The 23591-nt window shown below is 38.3% G+C and overlaps 1 protein-coding gene across 1 annotated transcript in view; it reads right to left on the minus strand.

The window, feature by feature from the left end:
• Nucleotides 1–23591, minus strand: part of UBR3 (ubiquitin protein ligase E3 component n-recognin 3) — a 159799-nt gene that overhangs the window by 2601 nt on the left and 133607 nt on the right. Inside the window, exons 32-38 of the mRNA XM_070422781.1 lie at nucleotides 23440–23543; nucleotides 17143–17267; nucleotides 11598–11705; nucleotides 11338–11463; nucleotides 6557–6736; nucleotides 1272–1481; nucleotides 426–565 (exon numbers count right to left, since the gene is read on the minus strand). Coding sequence (XP_070278882.1) covers nucleotides 426–565; nucleotides 1272–1481; nucleotides 6557–6736; nucleotides 11338–11463; nucleotides 11598–11705; nucleotides 17143–17267; nucleotides 23440–23543 — 993 coding nt within the window. The remainder of the gene's footprint in view (nucleotides 1–425; nucleotides 566–1271; nucleotides 1482–6556; nucleotides 6737–11337; nucleotides 11464–11597; nucleotides 11706–17142; nucleotides 17268–23439; nucleotides 23544–23591) is intronic.

The raw sequence follows: 23591 nt of genomic DNA on the forward strand, positions 1-23591 counted from the left end.
TTTTAAAAATTTTTTTAATTTTTTTTATTTTTGCTAAAAGTATTACAAAGGGTATTACATAAGTGCCCTTTTCCCCCCCCTCCCTTGACAAACCCCGGCCCTCCCTTACCCCCCAGTGTCTTATGTCCATTAGTTATGCTTATATAGATGCATACAAGTCCTTCGGTTGATCTCTTACTCCCCTCCCTCCTGTCCCCCAACCCTCCCTGGCCTTCCCACTGCAGTTTGACAATCAGTTTGAGGCAGCTCTGCCTCTATATCTATTATTGTTCAAAAGTTTGTAATGGTCTTTATTATCCATGAATGAGTGAGATCATGTGGTATTTTTTAATATAAAACTTGTATTATTACAAAGCTAGAAATGGCACATTGTTCTCACCGGACCAAATGTCAGTGACACACCTGCAACACCCACGCACTCTCACCTAAGATCCCGGTCTTCCTCTCCGTGCGCGTCCAGGTACACTGAGCCCCACAGGCAGAAGCGGTGCCCTCGGATGATGATGATCACCGACGCATTGACCAGGAGGAAAATCCCCGTGCCAGCACCGCAGTTCTGAGAATGCTAAAAGATTAAAAATATATCCAATAACTCCATAATCAAATGACCTTACATAAGAAAATCAAAAATCCCTTAAGTAAATTTCTTCTAAATAAAACAGGCATATTTTTTAAAATTTTAATAAGATTTTATCTAAGTTAAATTTACAATCTCACTTCTAACATTTTATTAATAATACATTAGGAGGAATTTGGGTAAGGATTATCTAGAAGAGCAATTAAAAGCCAATGCCGGGGTGGAGGGACAATCGGGCAATAAGGACACATATGTAGTATCTTAATCAATAAAGAAAAAGAAATTTAAAAAGAATAAGCAGGCACACACACACACAAAAAAGCCAATACAAACCTAATTCAGAGATTAGCACCTACATTAGCATATATGGCTGTGATTTCATTGCACAACATTCAAAAGTATGTATCAGTAAAGGATGGTGGGAGTAGGAAGAGGAAGAAAATTGTACTTATGAAAGTTTTTACTCAAAGACTCAGCTGTTTTGTTTTGCTTTGCTTTACCCTTTTACTGGGTTAAAAAGAACAAAAACAAACAAGAACAAAAAAGAACGAAATCTTTACATATATTGTTTATTTCGCTCAAAACCTAAACTTTTAGAGCTGGCTTGACCATATATATGTATCTATATAGAACATATCCATGTGATATGAAATTTTGAGTTTTCATAAAATTGCTATTATTTACTAATGCTTACCAATACACATTCACAGTAACTTTGTTGCTTGCAGCAAAGTCCTTTCAGGCATACAAAAGTGCCACAAACAAGGCAAACAGCAGGGTCTTTAGGAACCTTGGTGCAGACACTGCAGGTTTTTCTGTGGTAGTACTGGAAAATGGTATTATAATTCTCAGGCAACTGTAGTAGGTGTGGTAACTTCCATCTTGACTCTTGGATAAGCAAGGCCTAAAACATTATCCAAAAATATTCATTAGTCCTATGTATTTAAGTCATTAACACAAAATACTTATTTTTTTATTTTATTTTTTTTTTTAAATATATTTTATTGATTTTTTACAGAGAAGAAGGGAGAGGGATAGAGAGCCAGAAACATCGATGAGAGAGATCGATCAGCTGCCTCCTGCACACCCCCCAGTGGGGATGTGCCCGCAACCAAGGTACATGCCCTTGACTGGAATCGAACCTGGAACCCATGAGTCCGCAGATCGACGCTCCATCCACTGAGCCAAACCGGTTCGGCAATACTTATTTTTTTAAATGAATTTTTAAAAAATGGAAAACCTGTCTCCAAAATTGTGACTTATTTTCTTTATTAACACTCTTCTCATTTCCATTTTACAAATGACCAAAATTGTATTTCGAAAATTACCATTCTCTATTTTTAATGTTGTTTCTATTTAAAATATGATGCAAGGTTTAGATTAAGCACCACAAAACACTTAAACTTGTTATTACTTTAAAAGAAAAATATTAAATATAACTAAACATGCATAAAAAATATATCTAGATATACTTGTTTTATATATGCTTTCAAATAGTTATACATTTTTTAAAACCAAGTTTTGACCTTTCTTAGCTAAATAAGTCATTGATTTTTTCTTTAGGGAAAGTCAAAGTTTTATCTCATTTCTATTTTAATACTTTATAACCTAGAGTGGGGGGTGGGGGTTACCTTTTTTCTGTCAAGGCCATTTGGATATTTATAACATCATTCTCGGGCCATACCAAGCTATCAACTTAAAAATTAGCCTGCTATATTTGGTCAAACATTTAATTAACTCACCCCTAATGCATTGGCAGGGCCAGACCAAATGACTTCTCCGGCCTTATACAGCCCAAGGGCCTGATGTTCCCCACCCTTGATCTAGATTATAAAGTATTGTTCTCCTTCCTAGAAGATGTAAAATCTTCTTATACCTCAAGCTAAGATATTTTGTATCCATAAGTGCTGGGGCTACAACTCTTCATAAATTTGCTTACTTTTTTTTAAAATGACAAATGAGTTCAATTTTCCTGCAGGATATACTTTATTGATTGTTTGCAGGGATATAAAAATATTAGTAACAGCACTCATTTTTTCTAGATGCTACTTCATTAACACAAATAAAATGTAGTATGAATCTATTACCTTAAGAAACTGTAAAGATGGCAGGCAACTCCTATGTGATTATCTCACATTATCTACAGCCATAATCCAGCTAATTCAATGCAGTGGCTAAGTAGCTAATCTGGTATTTATCAATAAGTTCATGGATAAAGTGACCATGGAAGCAAGGGTAAGGACAATATATGGGCCTACAATATGCTATTTGCCAGTACTCAGTGCCCAACCCTGGACTCCCAAAACTGCTATTCCATGATGGGTTGATTATATTGGAACTCTTCCATCAGTGGAAGGAATGGCAGTTTGTCCTCACTGAACTTGATACTTAGCAAGATTAGACTGTGAACTACCCAGTAACTCACACCACAAGGCCTCTAATAAAATAATCTTCTTCTATACAGGAGTGATTGTTCTCTCACAGCTGGAAATGCACAGATTAGGAAACCAGGGTTTAAAAGTGGTTGTGGCATCTTCCATGATTTCATCTAAGAATTTGGTTTTTAATTTCTGTTTTCCTAAGGAAGCTGTGTACTATTCTCCACCAGATTCCACTGATTTAGAATGTAAATGTCATCTAACCATTCTAGGTTACCCACACCACTAAGAGAAGAAAGGGAATGGCTCACAACACTGTCTGAGGGACTGACCCTGACTGGAGGCTATCAAGAGCAGCTGAGATGCTAGTCAAAGGAGGTGAAAGAAGAAAGTCATATATTTGACTATATATTAACTACAGCTTTATGACTGATTGTAACTTTTGCTTTCTGTGGCATACATTTTTGCAACAATTTTCATTCTTTTCCCCTTTCTCTTACTATTGAATTCAGGGTGAGTAGGTGCTAATTAAAATTTTCTAGATGAGTGTGGTGTAAGTACAACAAAATCACAAAAGGAATGCACATCTGCCAGAGCCTCTAGATTCAGGGAGGCTGATGATATAACTATTGGATGTGACTTCAGGTTGCATATTTTGAAAAGTGTTTGTAGAGGTGATGTGATGGTTACTTCATTCTGAACACAGAAAAAAGTGAAACTCTATGAATGAGAAGAAAGATGTCTATGTGCTGGGCAAGTAAGATGTGGAGGAAATGGGCTACCAGTGTTTTTTATTTTCCATTTGTCCAACTTCTTTATCTGCATCCTTATATTAATGGTATTACAAGTTCTTTTGGAACAAAAACAACCTCTTTTCCTGCTACAAACAAGTCTGATAGGGTTGCCCCCTCACAAGATACTGCCCAGCACAGGGGTGTGCATATGATACAAATAAGGCTAACCAGGTTCTCTCTCCCAGGAATCTGAATCTTGAGTGCACATGGAGGGAAGGAAAATGGTTGAGGCAGAGTCATCCAGGGGTAGAACTTCAGAGAAAACAGACCACAGGTTTGCAACCAAACTGTTTGAACTAAAGAATCTTGGGTGATGCACATTAGAAGCACTAACTCAGGCTATCTTTCAAGCGTACTGTTATTGGACTATTTAGCTTCATTCACTGTTTATCTTTCTAAGTCCCTATATTCAAATTTAAAATTCCTGGCAAAGAAAATCTGGTTGCCCTAGAGTCCCAGCCAGGGTTAGAAATAGAACAGAGTGAAGCAGGAACAGGAGGAGGGGTGCAGGTCAGATGGTGATGCATTCAAATAACCAGTAAAAACTCTGCATGAATAAGTTCATCAATAAATGTCTACTGTTCTGACTCTAAAACAAATAATTACCACTACATTTTACAAAAAGATAAAATATTTTTAAATAATAAATTCTTTTTTTTTTTTTTTAAATATATTTTATTGATTTTTTACAGAGAGGAAGGGAGAGAGATAGATAGTTAGAAACATCGATGGGAGAGAAACATCGACCAGCTGCCTCCTGCACATCTCCCACGGGGGATGTGCCCGCAACCCAGGTACATGCCCTTGACCGGAATCGAACCCGGGACCTTTCAGTCCGCAGGCCGACGCTCTATCCACTGAGCCAAACCGGTTTTGGCTAAATAATAAATTCTTATTCTCCATCAATATCCACACCAATATTATTCATCTAAAATGTAGGCCTGCTCTTACACTATCAAATAAGTTATTTTTCTCTGTTGCTTAACCCATGGCTCATATGAAAACAAAAACTTTAAGTATGCTCATCTCTTTTTCTCCTGTCCTGGTTCTACAATTACACCCACCTCTTACTCCAAGTCATGCCTCATAGGTTTTCAGACATCAAAATATAACTTCAGATTCTAGCTACAAACTGTGAATAAAGAAACTATTAGACAGAAAAAAGATTTTTATACGTAACATACAAGATTCAATTAACTTCATGAATTTCCCATTCCTTTTTTAAAAAAGGTATAAAATGATATATTATCTCTTCAAGGACTTTGACAAAAAAAATAGAAATGAGTAAAATAGACATTTATTATTTATGCTTATCTTGCCTTTATTATTCACTTCAATGTTTTAAAAATTAAGTATAATCAGACACTTCCATCTGAAATACTAATCTTTTTATTTTCCCTTTGATGTTAAAATTAAAATTCTAATTTTCCCTGAAATTTGGTTCCCTTTCATCAGTTCTATTTCAGCCAATGACATCCTACCACCATTTAATTGTTCCACAAATATTTATTAGGTCACTAGTCTATAGCAGGCACTTTATAGGAACTAGGGATTCAAGGATATACAAATAATTTTTGCTTTATGGAGCCGAAAATCAGACACAATAAACAGTGATAAATATGGCAACTGTGAGAGACAATGGCAAAAGTACTGTTATACAGCACAACAGTACTATCATACAGGAAAACAGAGGGAGGGGGTTAAGGCTTCAGAGGAATATGGACTATCAGACAAAGCTTTACAGAAGAGGTAACAAAACCTTGATGGATTAATTCAGCAGGGGAAGGGTAGGAAGTTTACTTTAGATAAAAGCAACAGCAACAAGCAATAGCACAGGTGTTTGAAGATATATAGCACAGTTAAGAAACATTCTTTTGGTTTGAGCAAGGTTGTGGGCAAGGGAGTGGTACAGAATAAGGTTAGAAAGGTAGGCAAGATGGGGAAAATCCTTGAATGCTTTGCAAAGAGTATATTGATGGGGCATCTTCAATGGTGCTTAAGCAGGAGCAGGTTCCTATCAGAACTATGTGTACTCACTACTATTCTTCTAATGATTTGAGTTCAAGATCTTAAAGTCATGTACATATGTTCAGCAAGTCCTATCTATTTTTCTCAAATGTCTCTTGCATTGGTTACATTCTAATTTCTACTGTTAGGACAATAGTACAGATTTTCTTCACCACCTAAATAATCATCTCTGGCTTCTCTCTCTCCTTACTTCAACTTACCTGCTAAAAAGCCACCAGATTACCCCATAAAACACTTACTTCCCTCATATTATGCCATTTCTCAAATACTGTACTTCTAGCTATAGAAAACGTCTGAGCACCAAACTATGGCATTCAACCACCCTCTGCTGCTCCCACTCTCCAATACAAAACCTTTCTCCAGCTGAGCTGGCAGCAATGGGCCAGCAAATTTTAAAGTTCAAGGTGTGACCTTTTAGACCTGCTATTCCAAATCTTTGATTTCTTTGTTGACAGTTCTCTTTCCAATAAGCTTACAAGTCCCTCATCTATCTTAAAATTCCTTTGTATCTTCCAAGTCTAATGCTATGATTATTTAAGGAATCAATAAAAACCTAAAACAAACTAAAAGTGACATAGTAATTCCTTAGCTTTATTGATTGAAATACTTCTGCTTTTACATTCAAAAACCAATATTATGTAAGTAAATCATTTCTCAATGTAATTAGTTTAATAAATGTTTCCAAGAATAGATGACCTATAAGTTTTAAATTCTTCATTAGCCTCTTAAATATTAGCACATGACCTCTATGGCAAGTGAGCACTATTCCTTTTACATACCTTTCCTTGTTCTGCATGTCTTTCAGTAAATGAATTTATCTCAGAACACCACTGAGCTATAATATCAAATGCTGGAACTGGCCAATCCAGACAGGAGGCACTGATGAAGGGATGTTCTGTTTGGTAAAATGTTGGCAGAAGTCCCAGGCAGCTGGAAAGAACTGAAAATTCTTCTTCTTCCTTTTAGACATGAAATAGAAAATTCTCAAGATATTTCATCATGAACATTTCCCATTATAGATATTTTGAGTGTCATTCTCATCAATTACTTTTGGATAGTAAGAAAACTTTCTTAACTAAAGTACAGGGAGTAAAAGAAATGAGAGAAAGGTCCCTAGCTGTTATATCCAAATATCCCTATAATATTTCTCTCTGAAATTTAACTCCTAAGTGCCATAGCATCTGCTTCTTTTATACATTTATTTTCTAAACTAGAGGCCCTGTGCACGAAATTCATGCACTGGGGTGGGGGGGTCCCTCAGCCTGGCCTGCGCCCTCTTGCAGTCCGGGACCCTTCAAGGGATGTCCACCTGCCGGCAGTCAGACATCCCTCTCACAGTCTGGGGCTCTTGCAGTCCAGGACCCCTCACTCCTTACCACCCACCTGCAGCGGAGGGAGGAGAGGCTCCCACCACCATCACTGCACTCGCCAGCCGTGAGCCCAGCTTCTGTGCTCCCTGCGGGAGCACACTGACCACCAGGGGGCATCTCCTGCATTAATTGTCTGCCCCCCTAGTGGTCAGTGCACATCATAGCCACCGTTTGGTCAATTTGCATATGAGGATTTTATTATATAGGATAGTATTGTCACATAACTGATGAGTACAGTCTATAGAGTCGTATTTACTCTGAAAACCAATGTTAATTTAGGACAAAAGCAAAGTGACTTTTGGTTAAAAAGACATAGCTTGTCAGTGTGGATGAAGAATAAGAGTAAAAGCATTGGATACACAAGAGGCAATGCTAAATAATTTGCATGTGAAACAAAGTCAGTTTTAAAAGAAGGGAGGCCCTTGCTAGTGTTGCTCAATGGCTAAAGTGTTGACCTCCTACACCAGTGATAGCGAACCTTTTGAGCTCGGCGTGTCAGCATTTTGAAAACCCCTAACTTAACTCTGGTGTCGTGTCACATATAGAAATTTTTTGATATTTGCAACCATAGTAAAACAAAGATTTATATTTTTGATATTTATTTTATATATTCCAATGACATTTAACAAAAATCAACCAAAAAAATGAGTTCACGTGTCACCTCTGACATGCGTGTCATAGGTTCGCCATCACTGTCCTACACCAAAGGGTCTGAGTTTTGATCCTGTGCATGTGGGAGGCAACCAATTGATGTTTCTCTCTTTCTCCTCTCTCTCTCTCCACCTCCCTCCCTTCCACTCTCTCTAAAAATCAACTGAAAAAATATTCTCTGGTAAAGATTACGAAAAATAAATAAATAAGTCTGTCAAAACATTTTAATAAATAAATAAATAAAAATAGAAGAAATGAGTTTTAAAAAACTTCCGAGATCCAAGTGTTCGGCGATCTGAAGCTCTACTCAGTAATAACAGAACCAGAGAAATAAGTCATCCAAGCACTCACATTTTGAAAGTTTATTTTTAAGAAGTTTGTTAGTCCTGTGAAAACCAAAGTATACTCCCTAATCTTTTTTTATTTAACTGAAAAACCATTTCTGAGGCTAGTGTGTCTACTTTCTTCTGTCCATTGGATCAATTCCTATCATCCTTCAAATCTCCCAGCTCCCCAGAGAAGCCTCCCCTCACCCCTATTAATGAGACTTTACATTACCCAGCCCCATTCAGATAAAATTAATCCTTCCACACCTTGTAAACACTTCTCTTTTGGATATTTGCTATTAGTTACTTTAAAAATAAATTAGCCTTTCCTATAAGACTGTGGGAGCGGTTCCTGGGTGTAGGAGCTCTGTCTTCCCAGGGCTTGGCACATAATAGAAATTCAACCAGCATCTCTTTGCAAAAGTGAACTAATTATCTAGATAAAGTACAAAATTTGAAATATGGTACAAAGATAAAAAAGCAAAATGATAAGAAAGCTAAAAAATGTTAATTTTTTAAATCTCTAGAAATAAGGCCACAAATCCCCCATTTATATAGCTATGCAAAGAGGGCATTTTTAAAAACAACTTTATTGAGGTATAACTTCCATAACCATAAAATGGACCAACCTTAAGTGTAGTTTGATGAATTTTAGTAAAAGTATAATCATGAAACTACTGCTACCATAAAATTCTAGAACCATTCCACTCCCCCAAAATATTTCTTTTACCCCTATGCAATCAATTCCAGCCCCTTCTCCTGCCCAAGCAACCATTGATATGCTTTCTGCCATTATAGTTTGGGATTTTACATTTCATATACATGAAACCATTATGTATTCTTTTGTGCCTGGCCTCTTTCACTTAGCATAATATTTTGAGATTCATTCATGTTATAGTGTGTATCAGTAGTCCATTCCTTCTTATTACTGAGTAGCATTCCACTATATGAGCATACCACATTTTGTTCACACGTTCACTTTTTGAAGGACTTCTGAGTTATTTTCAGTTTTTGACTACTATAAATTAGGCTGCTATGAACATTCAATTACAAGTATTTATGTGGACATACGCTTTCATATCTTTTGGTAGATAACTAAGAATAGAATCATTGTGTTATATAGTTAAGTGCATGCTTAATATTTTAAAGAAAACTGCCAGAGTTTGACTATACCACTTTGCATTCCTACCAGCAATGAATAGAAGTTTCATGGAACTCTACCCAACTCCTTACCAACACTTGTAACATTAATTTATACTCCTCTAATCAATAATGATGTTGAACACTTGTCATGTACATATTAGTCATTCATATATATTCTTATAAGAAGTGCTTGTTCAAATTTTTTGACCACCGTATGTTTTTTGTTTTCTTATTGTTGAGTTATAAAAGTTCCTGATATATTCTGGATACAAATCCTTTCTCAATATATATTTTTTAAATTTTTTTATGAAAACAACTAACCCACAGATCTAAGAAGCTTAATTAATCCAAATCAGGAGGAAATATAAATAGGTCCATTACTGGAGTTCTCAATGTTAAGATGATAACATTATAATGTTACAGCGTCAGTTCTTCCAGTTAAGATGAGAGTTCTAAATTAATATTTAGAGTCAATGCAAACCTTCCCCACCCCCTCCCCACCCCCCAAAAAAACTAAATAGGCTTTGTTTTTTTATAGGAATTTCAGGCCAATTTAAAAATTTTATAGAAATACAATGAATAGCCAAAACATACCTTGAAAAAGAACAAATTTTGAGAACTTCTATACTGTATGATTTCAAGTCTTACTATTTTAAGTCTTTTTTTTCAAGATCTCATTTGAAAGAAAGGTTCTACTGCTAAAGTATGTTTGAAAACTCCTGCTGCAGTGTCATGGGACTCGGGAGGGGAGAGATTAAAGTAAGGTGTGATGAGGCATATCAAATTGTGCTGTGATCAGATGATCCTTAGTAACACTTGAGGCTGCAGGATAGTATTGGCAGGGGGAAAAAATAGATTTTGTGGGGTTAAGGAGTGCGTGGAGAGTAATGTAGGCAGCTGGTAATAGACCACAATTAGAAAGAGAAGGAACAGATGTAGGTAAATGTCCTGGTTGGGCAGCCCCTTCCTCGTGCCCATGCTCACTACCATTAGTGCTAGGGATAACTTCTGAAGTTAAAGGTATTTTGATTAAAGCTGTAGTCTTCAAGTGAGTTACTTGATTTGACACGACCAAGACTCCACAGGTCTCTCACTCTATCCACTCTTCTAGTAACTACAAAATCAGTCTCAGACAACCCTGATGTATGGCTGGTGAAATCACCACCATTTATTTTAGAAATATTCGTATTTTTGAAGTCACTTTGGCTTTCCAGTGCCTGGATTGCTGTTAAAAAAGAAAAACCCCACAGCTTAATCCCTACTTTTTGTTTAAGGAGATTCTCCTAGATTATTGGTGCAATACAGTGATGTGAAGAATTTTTGAATATTTTTAATTTGTTCAATATCTTATAATCCTAAATACAAAGTTTTGGGGACAAATATGTAGAGTTTAATCTCAAATCACTTGAAAAAAACCAAAGAACACAAACTATGCAATGGCCAATTACATAGGAGAAAAGGAATAATCAACTTCTTAATTCTGATATACTTCAGGCTTCAAAGATCATAAATATGATAAATACCTTAATGGCCACATCAAATTCACCGAAAATGAATGGCAGATAATGCCAGAAACATAATCCTAAAAGTTAATTTGGTTTATTTACCTTCTGATTTCCTTTCCTATCACTTTCTTGCCTACTCACATTGACCAACAGTTCTAAGAAATATATTAAACTAGTGATAACTCATTCATCCAAGTTTTAATATAAGTGGCTATAAATTGAACATTTTGTTGTTCTAAAATTACATAAACACCATCATATCTTCAGATAATCATCTTTCTGACCAACATAATTTTTAAATAATATTAAAGCAATTAGTGATAAATGTATCAATAGAGATGGTGATAACTATTATCAATATGAATACTATGATCCTGTTAAAGTATTGGGCATTTATTATCACTGATCTAATCCAAAACTACTCAAATATCAAATATTAGTAACATTACCATAAAAATGAGTGGATGCTAACAAATACAAAATAGAATAACAATAAGTATTCTAAATATTTATTCCTTTTAGTTAGACTAAAACAATGCACCCTAATCTCTATCCCAAATTATACCTGGCAGCTAGGTAAATCTTCCCCAAAAAGGTGATGCTGAAGAAGGCTGGTGATTCTGAGGAAAGGTAAGCAGAAGTCCTGCAAGTATTTTTCCATGGATTCAGAAGACCAAGCAATAGGGCTAACCTAAAGTTAAAAAAAAGAAAACCTGAATAATTCATTCTATAATAGATATAGCTTTAAAAATTATATTCATAATGGCAACAAAATCTAAATTTTTAACTAAATAACCACTACATCTAACCATAGAGAAAACATACCATTGCACACTCCTGAGCTCCTTCTTCATGGTATAACTTTCCCTTAGATAGTTCACTTATCACAAAGCTCAACAGCACTTTATAAGACTTTTCTGCATCACACGTATTCTAGGAAAAATTAAAATATTAGTTATCTCAGTCACTGAATTTACAAAAAGTTAACATTGAAAAGAACACTTTTTTTAAAGAGTACAGCATAATTATGATTACATTAGAGGCCTGACACATGAATTCATTCACACTGAAAGGAAATTAATTAAAATAAATATTTTAATATCACTATTCACCCTTTCTCTATAATAGACGTATCAACCAAATTCACAATCGACAATGACAAATGGTAACACACACATGCGATTGGCGCCAGCAAGAGCTTTATATGTATCACGTATGTGTGAGTCAACTTAGCCTTTTATAGATATAGACTAAACTTGCTTAATTAGACCTGCTTTCTGATGTAGCTAAACCTTTTCCAGCCCAGTGAAGCACCCCAACTTCTCTTTCAGGTAATTGTCAACAACACAGCAGTAAATATCAACACGAAGCAGATTATTATTGTAGATCATGCAGGGAGAACAAAGGGTAATATATTTAACTGCAGCAATGTTTGACTATATTCTGCACAGTGAGAAAACCTGAAGTCATTTTCAAGGTCCACCATTTCTTACTTCTTTTCAGTCGGGTCAAGTTTCTAAATCTCTGTTTTCCAGCTAATGAAAAGAAAATAGGATTCCACCAAGTCTCCCATCTACCTACTCCAGGACTTCTATGAGGATCAAATGAGATGAGGCACGGGAAAACACTTCACAGACATTTGGTTAAAGTGTGAAATGTTTCCTGGCTATATAGCAAGTCATGTTCCTGAGCAGAAGAAACTGCAAGGAGGCTAGTCGCTAGGGAGAAAAAGCCTGCATTGCTACGTGACATCATTACACAGATGGTAGGATACTTAGCATATTAGCTTTTTATATATATAGATTATTTTTCAAGTATGTACACTTCAATTCCTCAAAACCTATACATTTACACAATGAAGTACTACTCAGCTGTAAAAAGGAAGAAAATTTTATGTTTTGTGACAGCATGGATGGACCTGGAGAACATTATACTAAGTAAAGTAGGTCAGACCAGTCAGAGAAAGACAAGTACCATGTCATTTCATTCATATGTGGAATTTAATGAACAAACTGAACTGACAAGCAAAATAGAGACAAAATCATAGAGAGCAGGCAGACAGCTCTGGTGTGTGTGGAAGGATGTTGGGGGGCCACGTGAAAGACTGACCAAAAAAAGAAAAAGAACTCATGGACATGGATAATAGTGTGATGACTTCAGGGGAAGGAAAAGGGGTAGAGGTAGAAGAGGACATGCGGGGGGAGGGATAAATGGTGATGAAGGGGAGCAAAGAAATCCTGGTATAAAATCTCTTTTAACAGATATTCCAAAGAAGAAAAAAAATATGCTAACTGTAATGACCATTTTTCCAACACAACTGAACTTCCTTATCAAATTATCTCTATAATATTCTTTTGAAAAATACATATTTTTATTTCTCTAGGGTAGATTCAATCTGGCAAAAATCTGTTTTCACTGGAATTATTATACCTGAGGATAAAGAATTATATGGTGGGTTGGAATAAACGAGGCTGAATGAAGAAAGAAAAGAAGGAAAGGGATGAGAAGAAAAGAAGTAAAGGAAGAAGGAAATGAAAAAAAAAAGAAGGAATGAATGTTACACAATGATACATTTCATTACTTATATAGCTGTTGTTATTATTTACTAGAGGCCCGGTGCACAAAATCCGTGCACTCAGAGGAGTCCCTCAGCCTGCCCTGCTCCCTCTCGCAGTCCTATTAGGAGCAGGCCTAAGCCATCAGTTGGACACCCTTAGCCCTGCCTCAGAGGCAGGAGAGGCTCCTGCCACCACCACTGCAGAAAGAAAGATAATTGCAGAATAAAAATTATCTAAGAATCAACTAAGAACAAGGAGAAAAAATCATTGCAAGAAAAGACAAAAATCCATTTTGAGAACTTGGAATAATAGAATTTTATAAAGAGAGGCACCATTATAAATCATATATTCCAAATTCTCATTTACCTTTCAGAAAATTGAGGTTCATGGAGTTTTTATCCCTGTGGGAGCACACTGACCACCAGGGGGAAGCTCCTGCATTGAGTGGGATTGAGCCAAAACCAGCTCTCCAACATCCCCCAAGGGGTCCTGGATTGTGAGAGGGTGCAGGCCAGGCCAAGGGACCCAACTGGTGCACAATCGGGGCTGGGGAGGGACCGCAGGAGGGCTCTAGGGCGTGTCGGCACATCTCGTTCAGTCCCGATCAGCCGGACCCCAGCAGCAAGCTCACCTACCAGTTGGAGTATCTGTCCCCTGGTGGTCAGTGCACATCATAGTGACTGGACAACCGGTCTACTCTCTGCCCCCTGGTGGTCAATGCACATCACAGCAAGTGGTTGAGCGGCTTTAGCATGTCATTAGCATATTATGCTTTGATTGGTTGAATGGACAACCAGACAACCAGACACTTAGTATATTAGGCTTTTATTATATAGGATATTCTACATATCTAAATGTTTAAATCAACTGCAGAAAAATCTAATAACAGCAAAACAACCTACAGAATAATTATAATTTTTGCTTTCATTCACTAAAGCCATTTATGTGGGTATAAACTTCTAATCTACATCTGATAAGAATCTAACTCATGTTAAAGGTTTTATTAAGTATTATTAAATAGCTAATAATTATCAAGTCAAGAAAGAAAATTAATAGAAGTTACCTAAATTAGCTCATGTTCCTCCCATTATAGATTTACAACTGTCTAATGTTCTGTCATTAAGGTCTCATTTTTGCAGTTAGATTAATATATTTAGACACAAATTATATCAGGAAATGTTTTAAATATACAACTTTTCATTATTAGACAGTTTACTAAGAAAACATAAACAATGACATAGCATAAAAACCTAATATACTTGATTTGAATACTAACAATACAAATATCAGATTTGAGTGTGTTCAGAAAACTGAAAGGATATTTAGAAAAAAAGAAAGATAATTGTAGAATAAAAATTATCTAAGAATCAACTAAGAACAAGGAGAAAAAATCATTGCAAGAAAAGACAAAAATCCATTTTGAGAACTTGGAATAATAGAATTTTATAAAGAGAGGCACCATTATAAATCATATATTCCAAATTCTCATTTACCTTTCAGAAAATTGAGGTTCATGGAGTTTTTATGCCTTGACTGAAAAAGTAATTTAGTGGTAGAAGCTTGGCCTAGTACTTAGGTTCAATGGCCAACCACCCATATCCCTAATTAAGACATAATGAACTTTGTGATGATACTATACTAATTTTTTGTACATATAATCATGATTTGAGAGTAAATTGGTGATAAAAGTGAAAGTTATGTTGAGTATATTTCATGTGTTTATAATTAGTCTTCTCTCCCCTTTGATATAAGTAATTTAATCCTCACCTGAGGATATTTTTTCCATTGATTTTTTTAGAGACAATGGGAGGGGGGAAAGAGAGAGAGAGAGAGAGAGAGAGAGAGAGAGAGAGAGAGAGATAAGAGAGACACAGCAACTGGTTGCCTCCCGCTCAAGCCCCAACCCAAGCCTGGGATCAAGTCTGCAACCAAGGTACGTGCCCTTGGCTGGGAATTGAATCCACAACCCTTCAGCCCATAGGCCAGGGGTGGGCAAACTTTTTGACTCGAGGGCCACAATGGGTTCTTAAACTGGACCGGAGGGCCGGAACAAAAGCATGGATGGAGTGTTTGTGTGAACTAATATAAATTCAAAGTAAACATCATTACATGAAAGGGTATGGTCTTTTTTTTTTTTTTTTTTAGTTTTATTCATTTCAAACGGGCCGGATCCGGCCCACGGGCCGTAGTTTGCCCATGGCTGCCATAGGCCAATGCTCTAACCCAGTGGTCGGCAAACTCATTAGTCAACAGAGCCAAATATCAACAGTACAACGATTGAAATTTCTTTTGAGAGCTAAATTTTTTAAACTTAAACTATATAGGTAGGTACACTGTTATTCACTTAATTAGGGTACTCCTAAGCTGGCTTTTGCTAAAAACGGCCTCAATCTGATTGAGGTACGTTCGCTGAGGTTGACCCCTTCCAACTCTCCCATCCACACTCATCTTGTGTACTTGTTTCAGATAGATGAGTGTGGTGGGAGAGTTGGAAGGGGTCGACCTCAGGGAACGTACCTCAAAACAATGTACCTCCCCCGCGCTGCGTATCCCGCGGCCCACTTGCGCCGCGTCTCCCATTGCCCGACCCATCGCCTGACCGACCGACCGACACCCCCCACTTCTTCTAACGCTACTTCTTCAAAATAGACTCACCCAGGCCGAAAAACGACTTCTGCACATGGGCCACGAAGTTTCAATCGCACTGTACATGTGCGCCCACACGTGGAATTTTGTGGAAGAGTCACACTCAAGGGGCCAAAGAGCCGCATGTGGCTCACGAGCCACGGTTTGCCGACCACTGCTCTAACCACTTAGCACCAGCCAGGGCAAACAGATATGATTTTAACAGAAACTTTTCAATGAGGTATAAAACCTCTTTAAGAGTTTCTAAGCCTAACAAAGGTTTAATTTACATGACACCTATTCTTTTCTACTACTTTTCCCAAATAAATATTGAAGTAACTTTCTTATTTTAAACTTTCTGTAAGCCAAACCACTCAGTCACAGAGTACTTTGATTCTATAGTATCCCATTCGTTCTCAAGCCACTGAATACTTTAATTAAATACATGTAACTAAATGTGCACAATTGTTCTAAATTTTTTACATAATTTTAACTATAGAGATCTCCTTTAAATTTGATAAGAACTTATATATTCCAACATGAGGGGAAAAAAGCAGTACTTAAAGAGGTATAATTAAGAAAAGGTTAGGATTATTTTTTAGGTTTAGTATATTTTATTTTTAAGCATATAAAGTATCTGAGAGGCAAACTTACAATCCCAATAGAAAAAGAAAAAAAAGCCTCAAACTAATAAGTACAGTAATCAAGTTGCCTCAAACATAACAGTAGTATTTACATGCAATACATTTCCAATACACCTTTCACCTTAGGATTTTTAAGTTTAGAAATGATAAGTTAAAAACCACCTTTGGATTGTGACTGGGGATAGAGATAAGAAGAAAAGATGACATATAGTAAAATAGGTAAGTCTGCAGACATTGTGCTACTTCCTCACTGTGTTAGCAAAATTTTTGTAACTTCTGTAAGTTAAGGCTTATAGCAAAAGCAAAACAAAACTGCCCAAATATAAAGAGATAAAGGCCAAGGTTTAGAAACAGATGCAAAAAACCTCATTGTACAAGGAAAACATTTTCAACTTTTTTTAGCCTGAAGGTGTTACATTTCCATTTAAAATACTTTGGTAATAACTAATTTTGTCTTTAAAACATCTAATCTCATTCATTCACACCTCCAACTTAAATGAGTTTACCGAACTACTAAATGGCAAATTCGAATAAGACACTAACCTTTTTGAGAGCTCCTGTATGTTTCCAGGCTGACCTATCTTCCTCATTGCATTTAACTGAAAGTGCCGCAAGAGCTTGTGTGTACAGTAGGGCAAAAAGCACCTTCACAATGCAGGTGAAGTGGTCTACAAGAGAAAGAGAAGATTGTTATTTCTTTGAAATCTAGACATTTTCTACTCAAGACTAGAGGCCCGGTGCACAAAATTCATGCACTCAATGGGGCTGGGGTCCCTGAGCCCGGATTGCGAGAGGGCACAGGCCAGGCCGAGGGACCCCACCGGTGCACGATCGGGGCCGGGGAGGGCCGGAGAGGGACTGCAAGAGGGCTCCAGGGTGTGTCTGGCCCATCTCGCTCAGTCCTGATCAGCTGGACCCCAGCAGCAAGCTAATCTACTGGTCAGAGCATTTGCCCCCTGGTGTTCAGTGCACCTCATAGCAACTGGTCGACCAGTCGACTGTCTGCCCCCTGGTGGTCACTGCACATCATAGTGAGCAGTTGAGCAGCCTTAGATATCATTAGCATATTACGCTTTGACTGGTTGACCGGACACCCAGACGACCAGACATTTAGCATATTAGGCTTTTATTATGTAGGATAATTTCACAAATATATGCCTTTCTTTGCATGTGTAATTGATTTTTGTTCAACATTTAAGTAGTCAATAAAATGAGATTACAATGTGGTGATATATTTTCTACTCAACAGTTCTGAAATTATGAAATCAAAGTTCCCTTATTCATCCACTGAATATGTAAATGAGAGGCATTTAGCATAGTGGAAGGTGTGGTATGTTTTAGAATACCAGAGTGCTAATGCCACTCAACCTCAGAATAGCTGTTTAACCTTGGTAAATCCCCTACTAGATATCATGTACTTAACAATGTCTGGTAGTCTGAGTGCTTAAAACCAGTACTTCGTCTACTTCTAATGTGATATAGATCTTGTAAATAATAACATAATATAAAATAATACAATATAGAACTTCTAAAATAAAAAAATAAATCCCAATATTTTAGGTACTCTGAGTTTTAAAATTCAATGAAAACCATAACAATGCAAAAACAAGAGTAACATTAATGCAAGATGCTTGGTACATATTAGGTACTTAATAAATGGTAGCTTAATAATCATAATTAATACTTATAAATACCTAATAACAGAAAATTGCCTCAAATGTCTCATTCAATCCTCAGAACAGTCTCAATTGGACAACTAAGCTTCAAAAGGATGTGCCAGTGGTAACAAAGCTAATAAGCACATGATGTGTGTGGATTCTGAACTTGAATCCACACACATCAATCAGATTCAGTGTTCCTTCTCTTATCTTATGCTGTTCAGTTGGTGGGCATCATCCCATGCACCAAAAAGTTGCTGATTTGATTCCCCATCAGGTCACATGCCTGAGGTTGTGGGCTAGATCCCCAGTAGGGGGCATGCAAGAGAAAGCCAATAGATGTTCTGCTCTCACATCAATGTTTCTCTTTCTCCCTTTCCCTTCCTCTCTCTCTCTAAAAATCAATAAAAAAAAAATTTTTTTAAGCCCTAGCTTGTGTGACTCAGTTGATTGTCATCCCATGCACTGAGAGGTCGCTGGTTCCATTCCTGGTCAGGGCACATGCCAGGATTTTGTGCAGAAAGCAGCTGTTCAATGGTTCTCTCTCATCAATGTTTCTCTCTCTCCCTCTCCTTCTTCTCTCTCTAAAATCAATTTTAATAAATTTATTTAAAATACATATTTTTCAAAGGTCAAATTGAAGTACACACAAACAATATCTTCTCCAGTAACAAGGCTTTTATACACCCACAGATGTATAAAAACCTTTCCCCTCCCTCCCTTCCTTCCTTCCTTTCTTTTCCTTCCTTCCTTCCTTCCTTCCTTCCTTCCTTCCTTCCTTCCTTCCTTCCTTCCTTCCTTTCAATCAAATGTTACAAAAGTAACATTGTTTAATTAAACCATACAGGTTTCAAGTGTACAACTCAACAAAACATCATCTGCATACTGCATTGTGCACACACTACCCAAAGTCAAGTCTCCTTCTTTCCTAATTTATCCCACCTTTCCCACTTCCACCTTGCCCCACCCCCCTTTCCCTCTGGTTATCATCATACCATAGTCCATATCTATGTGTCATACACACACACACACACACACACACACACTAAAGGCCCAATGCACAAAATTCATGCAAGAATAGGCCTTCCTTCCCCTGGCTGCTGGCACCTGCTTCCCTCTGACACCTGGAACCCGGGCTTCCCTCTGGCCACTGGTACCCAAAACCCGGAATCCGGGACCCGGGCTTCCCTCACAGCCCTGGCTTCATTCAAATGGTCGTCCGGAAGGACATCCAATCTAATTAGCATATTACACTTTTATTATAGTACTAGAGGCCCGGTGCACAAAAATTTGTGCACTCGGGGGGGAGGGGGGGGGTCCCCCAGCCCGGCCTGTGCTCTCTCGCAGTCTGGGACCCCTCGGGAGATAACGACCTGCTGGCTTAGGCCTGCTCCCGGGTGGCAGAGGGCAGGCCCAATCCCTAGGTGCAGCCCCTGGTCAGGCTCAGAGTAGGGTGGATCGGGAGGTTGCGATGCCACCCTCAGTCACGCTCAGGATAGGGCCGATTGGGGGGTTGGGGCACCGCCCCGTCACACTCAAGGCAGGGTTGATGGGGAGGTTGTGGCGCCACCCCTCGTCATGCACAGAGCAGGGCCAATCAGGGGGTTGGGGTGCTGCACCCTGTCACACACAGAGCAGGGCCGATCAGGGTGTTGGGGTGCTGCCCCCTGTCACTCACAGAGCAGGGCCCATCAGGGGGGTTGGGGCTCCGTACACTGTCACACACAGAGCAGGGTTGATCAGGGGGTTGGGGAGCTCCCCCCTGTCACGCACAGAGCAGGGCCCATCAGGGGGTTGAGGAGCTCCCCCCTGTCATGCACAGAGCAGGGCCGATCAGGGGGTTGGGGAGCTCCCCCGTGTCACGCACAGAGCAGGGCCCATCAGGGGGTTGAGGAGCTCCCCCCTGTCACTCACAGAGTAGGGCCGATAGGGGAGTTGGGGCACCGCCCTCTGTCACACAGAGAGCAGGGCGGATCAGGGGGTTGGGGTGCTGCACCCTGTCACACTCAGGGCAGGGCCAATAGGGAGGTTATGGCTCTACCCCGTTACACACAGAGCAAGGCCTGTGGGGGGGGGGGGGGGTTGGGGCGCCGCCCTCTATCACCCACAGAGCAGGGCCGATCAGGGGGTTGGTGCGCCGCACCCTGTCAAACACAGAGCCGCAGGGCGATCAGGGGGTTGGGGAGCTCCCCCCTATCAGGCACAGAGCAGGGCTGATCAGGGGGTTGGGGCGCCTTCCCGTCACGAACAGAGCAGGGCAGATAGGGAGGTTGTGGCCCCGCCCCCTGTCACACACAGAGCTACAGGGCGAAGAGGGGGTTTGGGCGCTGCCCCCTGTCACGCTGATCCCGGTGCTGGGAGGCATATTACCCTTTTACTATATAGAATAGAGGCCTGGTGCACGGGTGGGGGCCGGATGGTTTGCCCTGAAGGGTGTCCTTGATCAGGGTGGGGGTCCCCACTGGGGTGCCTGGCCAGTCTGGGTGAGGGGCTGAGGGCCGTTTTCAGGGTGACTAAAGCTCCCAACTGCTCATTTTTTTCTTTTCTTTTTTTTCTATTCTGGGCCAGCTTTAGCTCTGAGGCCTCGGTGCTGAAAGCAGGTTTCTGGCCTTTACCTTCTGTATTTGATACAATGTTGCAGTCTGGCTGGCTGAAGCCCGGCTGACTGAAAGCCGGTTTCTGGGGTTTTGTTTAGCTTCTATATTTGCAACATAGTTCTTAGAGTTGCAGCTGAGAGGCCGGCAAGTCAGGCGGGGAACATTGGAGTCCGCAGTCACTGGAACAAGCAAGCCTCCCTGTTCGCTTCAGTGCATGGCTTCCGGCCGCCATCTTGGCTGACAGTTAATTTACATAAGGATATGCTGATTAGCCAATGGGAAGGGTAGCGGCCGTATGCTAATTACCATGTTTCTCTTTTATTGGTGTAGAGTATATTTTTTTGCCTAATCCTATAACTTTTTCTCACGCAGCCCCCCAACCCCCTCTCCTCTGAAAGCTGTCAGTCTGTTCTATGTATCTATGCCTCTGTTTCTATTTTATTTGTTAAATCATTTTTAGATTCCACATATAAGTGAGCTCATATGGTATTTATCTTTCTCTGACTGGCTTATTTCACTTAGCATAATAATTTTCAGGTCTCTCCATGCTGTAGCAAAAGGTAAGATTTTCTTCTATCTTTTGGCCAAGTAGTATTCCATTGTGTAAATGTACCACAGCTTTTTTATCCACTCATCTACTGCTGGGTATTTGGGTTATTTCCAAATCTTGGCTATTATAAATAATGCTGCCATGGACATAGGGGTACATATATTCTTTTGAATTAGTGTTTCAGGTTTCTTCAGATATATTCCCAAAAGTGGGATTATTGGGCCAAAAGGTAGTTCCATTTTTAATTTTTTGAAGAAACGCCACACAGTTTTCCACTGTGGCTACACTAGTCTGCATTCCCACCAACAGTGTATAGGCCTCTCTTTCCTTCATATCCTTGCCAGTCCTGGTTGTTTGTTGATTTACTGATGATAATCATGACAGCTGTGAGGTGATATCTCATTTTGGTTTTAATTTGCATTTCTCTGATGATTAGTGACAATAAACATCTTTTCATACGTCTATTGGCCATCTGAATGTCCTCTTTAGAGAAGTGTCTACTCAAATCCTTTGCCCATTTTTTAATTGGTTTGTTATGCTTCTTGGTATTGACTTATAAAATTCTTTATATATTTGAAGATTAATCCCTTATCAGATTTATTATTGGCAAATATGTAGTGGGCTGCCTTTTCATTTTGTTAATGTTTTCTTTTGTTGTACAAAAGTTTTTTAGTTTTATGTAGTCCCATTTGTTTATTTTTTCCTTTGTTTCCCTTGCCTGAAGAGATATATTAACAAAAATATATTGCCCTAGCCGGTTTGGCTCAGTGGATAGAGTGTCAGCCTGCAGTTCGATTCTGGGCAAGGGCATGTACCTTGGTTGCGGGCACGTACCCAGTGGGGATTGTGCAGGAGGCAGCTGATCAATGTTTCTCTCTCATCGATGTTTCTAACTCTCTCTATCCCTCTCCCTTCCTCTCTGTAAAAAATCAATAAAATATACTTAAAAAAAAATATTGCTATGAGAGAGTCTGAGAGTTTACTGCCTATGTTTTCTTCTAGGATTTTTATGGTTTCCCGGCTTTACATTTAACTCTTTTGTCCATTTTGAGTTTATTCTTATGTATGGTATAAGTTGGTGGTCTAGTTGCATTTTTTTCTGCATGCACCTGTCCAATTTTACCATTTAATGAAGAGACTGTTTTTACTTCATTGTATGTTTTTGCCTCCTTTGTCAAATATTAATTGACCATTGATTTACTTCTGGGCTTTCTGTTCTATTCCACTGATTTATATGCCTGTTGTTATGCCAGTACCAGGCTGTTTTTACAATAGCCTTGTAGTATAATTTAATATGAGGTAGTATGATAACTCCAATTTTGTTCTTCTTTCTCAAGATTGCTGAGGATACTGAGGGTCTTTTGTGGTTCCTTATAAAATTTTGGAATATTTGTTCTAGACCCCACAGATGTTTTTTCTAGTATAACTTAAATAGCACAAAAACAAACAGAAAAAAACAGAAACCTGTTTTCCACCAAAGGAAAATAGTTAATTACTTGACAGAATAGTTTAAATGTTTTCTAATAAAAACTGGAGCAATTAAAATGTTTGTAGTATAATATTAATATCAATATTATAACATTAACACTAATTAAAAATGATGGGAGATCACATTTGAATAAATCTATGATATTACTATATTAAAATGTACTAGTATATGCATGTAAATAGGGTGGAGCCATTAAGGCTGAAAGTTTGCTTTATTTTTCACATTTTTGTATTATCACTTTAATTTTTTTAAAACAGGTTTTCAGAGTGGTTTCCCATGTCTTTAGCTCATTATGGACTAAAAAGCTAAAAAAAAAGCTCATTATGGACTAAAAAGCTAAAAAAAAAAATAGACCTATAAGGGAAAAAACAATTTTGTTTCATTGTCATTTTTTTTATATATATGATTACTATTTACTAAAAATAGAAAAAACAATGTTATTTACCTTTAAATAATTCCATCAGATGAATGCTACATTTGTTGCTACAATTAGGATATTCATTATATATACTATATAATCTAAGAATCTGAATTATAAAGATATACCTTTGCGTAAGGGTTGTGGCATCATTAAAATCTGGATGAGCAAAAGGGATGTAACATCATGATAAAGAATTGGAACCTCAGGCTGTTGTTCTTCATTTCCCAACCTAAAAGAAAATGCATCATCACTTCAGACAGTATTGTACATCTTTTCT

The sequence above is a fragment of the Myotis yumanensis genome, unplaced genomic scaffold (genome assembly GCF_028538775.1).
Source record: "Myotis yumanensis isolate MYYU_CA2020_CCGP unplaced genomic scaffold, mMyoYum1.0.hap1 SCAF_8, whole genome shotgun sequence".
Taxonomy (NCBI): domain Eukaryota; kingdom Metazoa; phylum Chordata; class Mammalia; order Chiroptera; family Vespertilionidae; genus Myotis; species Myotis yumanensis.